This window comes from Sardina pilchardus, chromosome 17, assembly GCF_963854185.1.
Source record: "Sardina pilchardus chromosome 17, fSarPil1.1, whole genome shotgun sequence".
NCBI classification, from domain to species: Eukaryota; Metazoa; Chordata; class Actinopteri; order Clupeiformes; family Clupeidae; genus Sardina; species Sardina pilchardus.
The window spans coordinates 3,547,429-3,557,011 of NC_085010.1; the positions used below are offsets into that span (position 1 = coordinate 3,547,429).

General features: G+C 39.4%; 1 protein-coding gene across 1 annotated transcript; it reads left to right on the top strand.

The window, feature by feature from the left end:
• The first annotated feature begins 2,840 nt into the window (after positions 1-2,840).
• On the top strand, positions 2,841-6,633 carry LOC134062571 (potassium channel subfamily K member 1-like). Its single transcript, XM_062518626.1, has 3 exons — positions 2,841-3,517; positions 5,129-5,524; positions 5,971-6,633. Exons 1-3 carry the CDS (start codon positions 3,163-3,165, stop codon positions 6,240-6,242), a joined length of 1,023 nt encoding a protein of 340 aa, XP_062374610.1. The 5' UTR covers positions 2,841-3,162; the 3' UTR covers positions 6,243-6,633.
• The last annotated feature ends 2,950 nt before the right edge of the window (positions 6,634-9,583 follow it).

Below are 9,583 nucleotides of genomic sequence, written 5' to 3' on the forward strand. Positions count from 1 at the left end.
ACTAATAATTTCTATATGTGTTAAAATGTTGATTAGCTAATTTAGCTAATGATTTCTAGCAGTTAAGCTAAAAATGCTAATTATGCTAGCAATGCTAACTTTACTAACAATGCTAACCAGGTTGATTAGCTAACTTAACCGATGATTTCTAGCAGTAATGCTAGAAATGCTAACTATGCTAACAATGCTAACCAGGTTGATTAGCTAACTTAGTTGATGATTTTTTGCAGTTATGCTAAAAATGCTAACTATGCTAACAATGCTAACCATGTTAACTAGCTAACTTGCCAGTGAGGACTTTTATTTTGAAACATTTGTTGCTAGGGTATCCATGGTGGCCACTATCAGGAAACAAGAAGTTACTGCAGTATAATCATGTTGGTTGCTATGGAAACGGTCATAAACACTTAATTTTAATGGTTGCTATGTTGGTTGCTAGGTACATGGAGGTTTCATGTAGTTGACTGGAGGCATAGTGGATAATAACTGACAGTTGGAATGGTTGAACAGTTCAATAGTTGAGTAGTTTCAATGGTTAAATGATTTAATAGTGTATTATTGCAGTGAGGACTTTTATTTTGAAACAGTTGTGGACAGAGGAAACAGTTAACAGGATATGTAGTCTTCTGAGAGACTGTATGCTTAAAGCCAGAGAAACTGACAGTTGGTGCCCAGGTGGCCAGCCACCTGGCGTAAGATTCTAATTGCTGCCGTGATGTCATAATGAGCAATGTTAAGTCTATGGGGAAATAGCTCAATGTTAAATCTATGGGGAAATCGTTTTTTAATTCATAGTTTAAAAAGTATTAAAGTTACAAAGTTGAAAAATACAAAGCACACATGGCATAAGCAAGACCTAGGCAACAACGTTTGAATGAAGTTTCTATGTTAAACGGTTGAAGCTGAATTGCGAGCGTTAGAAGAAGAAGAGGAATAAGAAGCCTAGGAAGAACAGTACAGTGCATTTTCATGCACTGTAATAAAGTGCAGACTCCCCAGACTAATGTGCAATCTTATAAGATTGATCTTAGCATGGTGATAGCCAGACTAATCAGCACCTCTATTTTGTAGAGCATATTTTCTATGCGTTGCCATACTGTCATAATTTGTCATTTCTCAACAGTTCTGCCCATCACACTGTAAATGACAGGGATGTAAGGGATTGGCTCTGCCTCTCTGATTTGAGACAACAGACTTATGGGCACTCAAGTATACTGTATCTGCCTGACATTTCCATATCCACACACACACACACACACACACACACACACACACACACACACACACACACACACACACACACACACACACACACACACACACACACCTGGATCTTCTGTTGAACTCAGCAGACCTCTGCAATAAGATGTTACATCAGCTCCTCCCTGGAGACACATACCATACATGCCATAAACACTTACCTGTGGCGTTGAAACTCAGTGGAGTGCACATTTCACATTTCACTGGAGGAGAATGAAAAACCTCGGTTGCAGAAGATGAATTTAGAATATGGTCACTATTACATTTATGACACTACGAAATATGCAGGACAACAAACAAATGTTAACATTTATATGATTCAAGAGAAACTACTGTATAAACAAACAAACTTTGCAATGGATTTTTCCCCCTGCTTATCAGCAGCGGGTCTCTATTTCCCACTGATGAGCCAAAAATAGCTCTGGGCAGCAGACCTGAGTCTATTCTGAGCCACCTCTCGCTAGCCAGTGAAGGTCCCCACAGCCTTGGGGCAGGGTGCTCTGACTCAGCACATCCAGCAGCACACTGCAGCGCACGCAGGATGCGCTCCACTGCAGAGCCTCTGCCGTCACTAAACCACACAGTGATGCAACGGAATCAGCGCTGTGTGTGCCCTGGAGTGCCACCGTGCCACCGTGCCAACGACAGTTTAGATTTAACATATCAATACTACGACACATGAAACTGATATTAGCATCTGTGAGGGGGCTAAGGGCACCTTGGCTTGGTTGAATGATTAAGAAACATCCTGTACTGAGTGAGTTTCCAAATGCTTCAATGTTGGCTGTGTAGTGGCATGACCTTGTTTGACCAAACTGCTCTTGAGTTTCGCCACCATTCAAAAGGAGAAGTCAAGTCTGATGAGTCATTGTTAGCTTTTCATCTATTGAGGGGATGTGGTTTTCATCTCAGGCTTTGACAGTGCTTGAGGAGAGGTGTATGTTTATAACACAAGAACAAGAGGTTTGACAGTTTCATCCTTAAAAAAGACATGCAGAATTTGCATCTCAAAAAGAGCTGTCTCTTCACATCATGACTGCATAGTCACACATTGCCATTTTCACTGAATGAGGATTAACTATTAGGTGACAGCAGCACACATTTGCAGGCTAATGTCATTCAAATACTGTAGATACTATTCTAATACTATAGATACTATAAGGTCTGACATCAGCTATATTGCTCAGTTTTCTTGTCTGAGTAAGAAAGTTACATTTCTTTTACATTTTCTTTTTCTTTTTTTATGAAAAGAGGTGGAAACCACTTACTGGCAACTGACACTGGCTATCATACCAGCACAGGCTGATAGCCTAACACATAAAATCTTATATTGGTGATGACATTGCCTATTTTATAAAAGTTTGAATATCCCCTCGCAATGACGTGTCCCAGTTATGTGCACATACCTCCTCCCTGATGACTTGTGGTCCCCTCCCATTCTTTGTATTGTATTGCCAGTTCACACGCACCTTCTAAAACCTGTTTGACCAGAGAGATCGTCACAGATAAGGCAGGTGTATACGTGGGTGGGTGGGGCATCGAGGCTTTTCTGAACTGGATCCAATCTCCGTCAATTGAGGACGGATTCGGAAAGATGACTTCAAACTTTGCCGTTTGTTTCTGAATCAGTCTTATACTTAAAATAGTGCCAGTGGTCTGCAAGCGAGGTTTAGGTGTGCCTATCGCCGTCATAACTCACACTGCACCGCCACCATCCTTGTCAGGCGACGTCACTGATCTCATCATTGTTTCAAAGGAGGACGCAGACGAGCAGGAAACCGAGCAGTTGAAAAGTTTCATTTTCACAGGCTCTTTTCTACTGGGTTTATTTGTTCGACACTGTCAACTGAGAAATATTTATTTTCATTCACCCTGATAGCTTACCGGTTGCAACAAAACGACATGCTTCAGTGTCTAACTGGGAGCTCATGTATGAGGCTGATACCAGGTAATAAAGCGACGTGGTGTTTTGTGTGCCTTGTAGTGAGCTATGTATTATACCTGATATTCGGAGCTTTAATATTCTCTTCTGTGGAATTACCGTATGAGGACGACCTGAAAACGGACCTCCTATCATTCAAACAGCAGTTTCTCCAGGACAATGCCTGCCTATCTGACGATCGTTTAGAAGAGTTTCTTACGAGAGTGCTTGAGGCAAACAATTACGGAGTGTCTGTGCTGAACAACGCATCCACAAGCAGGAACTGGGATTTTACCTCTTCGCTATTTTTTGCGAGCACTGTTCTATCCACCACAGGTAAGCGGTGCCACCTAACCTCTAACCCTTTTACTCTAATTGTATGGATGTCTCTTTTGATGGATCAGGTTCAAGTTCAGGTGATAATCGGAAAGCTATCAAATATGCAGTACAGTAGGCCTACTCTGTCTTTCTGTACATTTGAGGCATTTAGTGTGATCAACTTATTACTGAAACATGGTAATCAAGCTAGGGACAACTTAAACCACGTATTTCTTAATGGGAATCCTACGGAGTTCATGCGTAAATATTTAGCCAAATAACATCCTGAGGTGCTGGAGAAAACAGGGCCTATACCTGTATTTATCAACTATTGCTTGTAGGCCTATACACAGTGGGTAGCATATTTACCAGACCTATGTCAAATTAAAATGTTTAATTGGGGCAAACAAAAAACAGGTACATACTCAAACAAAATAGTAGCCTATTGAGAGATGGCCTCTCCCAACCCAAGTCTCACCTTAAAGGTTTCACCTAACGCGCAAGTGAAACGAGACACCAAGCTGCATAGCGCCAGAGGTCACAAGTGAGAACAAAGAGTTGATTTCCGTTCGTGCCTTTCTTCTCAGAACAACAGACTACATCGATGCTGTGCTCATCTTAACACATCTTAAAGAGAGGTCGGTCAACAGACTGCAGATATATTCTGACAAAACGAAAGTAGACCCTAGTGGTTATGATTCAGAGGTAAATAAGGCAACTGATTGAACAGAAATAAAACTTAAACTTAAAGTTATCCTCATATTTTGAGAGGGATGACATATTTTGATGAAAGTAAAACATATTAAAATGTGCGAAGCCCATGTTATTAAGATGGAAAAACATGTAGAAGAACAGTATGATTCAGGAACTACACAACATGAATAAAAAGTACCCATATAACCAAGCCTGCTACTCAACAACATGATAAAGCTTCAGAAAGCATAGGCCTCCCATTGTCCATGCACACTGAAATTCTCATGCACCTCCTCTCCAATGTCTGATTCTGAGGGTGTGGTGTAGTATAGCGTGTTGGAAGGCTATAAACCTGTGGACAGTGTTGCTATAATTCCTCTTGGCCTTACGTAATGTAATCCACACCATGTAGGGCAGAGATCAGGAAAGGATTTTCACTAATCACAGGTAGCATCTTGTCTTTGACAATGAACGTATACAGACATTTCATCAATGTCATCCCTTATCAGCAGTTCAAAAGTAAATGTTCCACCATTATTTTCATAAACAAAAGTATGAAGAGCAAGAAGCCCAAATAGTATATGTTATTTTGGCGAAGGAAGGTTCGGCCATGTAGATCTACTGTATCTTAGAGTAAAATACACCCTGATGAACTTTCCTGTGTACAAGGTGTTGTTGTTATCCCAAAATAACAAACGTGACTGTCATGAACAATGAGTTTCTGTAATGTTTTGTTAAGGACAAAATCAATAAGATGCTATCACAGTATAATTCGGAGATATTCAATACATGCAATCAAAATGCATTGTAGTGATTCTGTGGAAAACCAGAGACGATAGGCAAATCCGTTAGTTTTGTCTTGTGTCAACATTTGGAAATGATAACGCATTGTGAGCAGGAACAGATAAGCATGCGTGTTTGTGTGCTACTCTGCAGGCTATGGACACTCTGTGCCACTGTCCGATGGAGGAAAAGCCTTCTGCATCATCTACTCTGTCCTCGGGATCCCCTTCACCCTCCTCTTCCTCACGGCCGTGGTCCAGAGGATCATGGTGTACATCACGCGACGGCCCGTCAACTACCTGCACAGGCGGCTGGGGCTGTCCAAGCCTCTGGTGGCTGGAGTTCACGCCGCACTCCTGGCCCTGATCACAGCCTCGTGCTTCTTCCTCATTCCTGCCATAATCTTCTCGGCGCTCGAGGACGACTGGAACTTCCTGGAGTCCTTCTACTTCTGCTTCATCTCGCTGAGCACCATTGGACTGGGGGACTATGTCCCGGGGGAGGGTTACAACCAGCGCTTCCGCCAGCTCTACAAAGTGGGCATCACAGGTGAGCTTTGGGAATGCACGTCATACAGACATTTTTGTTTTCAAGCACATACAGGTAGAGACAGGCAGGTAGAGGACTGTAGGTTGCAATTAGCTGAATTTGACAAAAGGTTTATGAGCGTACAATAGCAGACTGTACCTTTAAGTATGTACTGAGACGACAGATTTAGAAACCACAAGCTGCAAATAATTCTGAATTTGCAAGAGCAGTGGATGGACAAGTGCTGTGGCTGTATGGGCAACAATACTCATGTCATCTGACTTAGCATATTATATCTGCTCCCTGCAGTATACAACTTTAAAACAAAATCTCTTACTCTCCCATTCTCTCTCTCTCTCTTTCTCTCTCTCTCTCTCTCTCTCTCTCTCTCTCACACACACACACACACTAACAATCCAACACACATATACATCTTTTGACACATACCGTTGTCATTTCCTTTACAGCTTATTTGCTCCTGGGCCTGATTGCAATGCTGGTAGTACTGGAGACATTCTGTGAGCTGCCGCACCTGAAAACCTTGAGGAAAATGTTCTACCTAAAGAAGGAGAAAAAGGACGACGAGTTGACTATTGTGGACCATGACCATCTATCCTTCACCACAGTGTGCGAACAGACAGCCCCTACCGAGGAAGATAAGGGCGATCCCTTCACAGATGACGTCTCTATGGCTGAAGTTTCACCAGTCACTTCTAGTGACAGCATTGTAATTAGATGAGACCAATTCCTTGTTTAATCAGACCTCTAGTCATCAGAGAAAATTAGACTTGAAAATATTTTTAATCTACTGTCTATAAGTGTTATAGTCTATCTTGATGGTATGCCAGGGTCTTTACTAGGTTGTGCATGTGATTGGTGAAGTATTTTTATTTTTATAAGTAATCATTAGACTGGTGTATTTTTTTAAGTTACTGTTGTGCCATGCCAGCGCTACGTAAACTACTGTATATTTGAATCAATGCTGTATTCCTTAAAAGGCTTGGAAGTTGTCAGTAGGTTTTTAATGTAGTCTGTAAACTTATTTGTTACAGTGTAACAGGTATGGGCTGGTCCCTGATGAAGTTGTACATACAGTAATGTGTTGCCATAAACTAAATGTTGTCATGTCAGCTGTTCAGTGTCTTAAGAGCAGTACAAACACTGGACAAGTGTACTTATTGCTAACCACATATTATTTACTTGAAAAAATAACGGGACTGTTACCAAAAACAGTCTCTTCTCTTGTTATTCTCTGTGCAAACACAAATACATAAATGCAAGTGATTAACAGATCCAAACACACCAACAAAACATTATTCTTTACTAATTAAAGCTCTGCTGTTCACCCAAATGGCCACGTGGGGGCACTGTTCACAACCAATATATCTTGCCGGTACTGTGATGCCATGAGGTGACCAATGAACAAAAGGCAATAATCATGTTGTAGCATGATGGTACTGTTAGATCAACAACATTCCATAATGGATTGTAAGGGACATGTCTAGGGACCTACTTAAAAACTGTGTAAGAACAGTAAAAGTGCTTTATAATAGTGTCCTTAGTGTAGCACTTTAATTTATTTTCTGTACATAACATTCTCAGTCTGAAATGATATATAAATTGACATATTAGTAGTTTTACTGTTACAGTTTCTATGTTCCCTAATGCTAACTTTATGAACAAAACAAATCAGATCAATGATCTCATCGTTAACACTGAGAAGATGAACAGATATGATCTTGTGTTTAGACAAATCATGTATTTGTCATGTAATGAGCATGTCCTAGGGCTGTAAGTAAAATGTACTTCATTTATGTTTTCTGAGAATTTAAACATATTTGGTTTTGTTCTGTTTTAGGCTATATGTCTGCAACTGAAAAATTGAGTGTGTCACTTAGACTCATGCTGGTGACAAATCACTTGACAAAACTAGAAATGCAATTCCAAGGAATTACCAGTGCATGAAAATGCAAAAATAAATTATAGATAGATAATGTAGATATGGCTACTAAGGTGTAGCTAGGGTAAACATGGTGGTTGCATAGTTTAAAGAGAGTTGATAGTGTGCAGGTAGACAGTTTAAAGCTGAAACATTCCAGTTCTAACTTAACTAATGATTTCTATTCATGTTAAAATGTTGATTAGCTAACTTAGCTAATGATTTCTAGCAGTTGTGTTAAAAATGCTAATTATGCTAGCAATGCTAACAATGCTAACCAGGTTGATTAGCTAACTTAACCGATGATTTCTAGCAGTAATGTTAAAAATGCTAACTATGCTAACAATGCTAGATTTGCTAACAATGCTAACCAGGTTGATTAGCTAACTTAGTTGATGATTTTTTGCAGTTATGCTAAAAATGCTAGCTATGCTAACAATGCTAGCTATGCTAACAATGCTAACCATGCTAACTAGATAACTTGCTAGTGAGGACTTTTATTTTGAAACATTTGTTGCTAGGGTATCCATGGTGGGCACTATCAGGAAACAAGAAGTTACTGCAGTATAATCATGTTGGTTGCTATGGAAACGGTCATAAATGCTTAATTTTAATGGTTGCTATGTTGGTTGCTAGGTACATGGAGGTTTCATGTAGTTGACTGGAGGCATAGTTGATGATAACTGACAGTTGGAATGGTTGAACAGTTAAATACTTGAGTAGTTTCAATGGTTAAATGATTTAATAGTGTATTATTGCAGTGAGGACTTTTATTTTGAAACAGTTGTGGACAGAGGAAACAGTTAACAGGATATGTAGTCTTCAGAGAGATTGTATGCTTAAAGCCAGAGAAACTGACAGTTGATACAGGTGTAATCAATTTAACTGGCTAGTCTTAAGAGAGCCAGAGTGTATCCTTAAAGCCTGAGACAGAGTAAATAATTTAAAAGTTGAATGTAGATAGTCTAATTAATTTTGATAGACAGAGAGTTTAATGGATGTTGATAGACAGTTTAATGGGTAGATGAGTGAATGGTCTGAAGAAGATGAATGGATAGAAAGTTGGATGGAATGTGCCTTATATTCTTGTAGAATGGAGAGACACAGCTCTCTACTGAGAGTAGTGGATACAGATACAGGTGTAATCAATTTAACTGGCTAGTCTTAAGAGAGCGTGTAGAGATACCTGAGCCTGAGACAGAGTAGATTGTTTAAAAGTTGAATGTAGATCGTCTAATTGATGTTGATAGGCAGATTGTTTAGAATGGGTGGATGAGTGAATGGTTTGAAGAAGATGAATGGATAGAAAGTTGGATGGAATTAGGAAGACTTATGTTGATACAGTTGTGCGCAGAGGATATAGGGAACAGAAAATGTAGTCTCAAGAGAGCCAGTGTATGTTTAATGCCTGAGAGAGAGAGAGAGCTGCTGCACCTGGACTGGCCACCTGGCGTAACATTCTAATTGCTGCCGTGATGTCATAATGAGCAATGTTAAGTCTATGGGGAAATTGTTAATAGTTTTTAATTTATAGTTTAAAAAGTATAAAAGTTACAAAGTTGAAAAATATATTGCACAGGTCTCCTTAGTAAGACCTACATAGCAAAGTTTGAATCAAGTTTCTACGTTAAACGGTTCAAGCTGAATTGCGAGCGTTAGAAGAAGTTGGAATAATAAGAAACCTAGGAAGAACAATATAGTGCATTTTCATGCACTATAATAATAAACGGAATATGTTATGTATAATGTGTTTGTGGTCTGGGTTATGTAAAATCATATACCTACATGAGTTCACTTGTTCACAAAGAAGTTACAGTGTATTTTGTTTTAACCAAGTTTATCTCATAAATCATAAATCACATACTGTAACTACCAACATGGGCCACAGCAAACTTCATGACATTAAAGCCAATAATATCTTTATAAACAAGCTATCAAGATTTTAGATTTTAAAAAAAACAAACAGTTTCATTACTGTCCAATACTTAATAAATATAGGCTTCTAAGTTGGAACAATCTTGTTTTGTTTAAAAATTGTTGTCTTGTATATAAAACCCGACACAGGTCAGCTCCACCACCACTCTGCAGCCTACTGCAATTAGATCTTCTGTAACCAGCGTTACTATACATTTATAGCATTA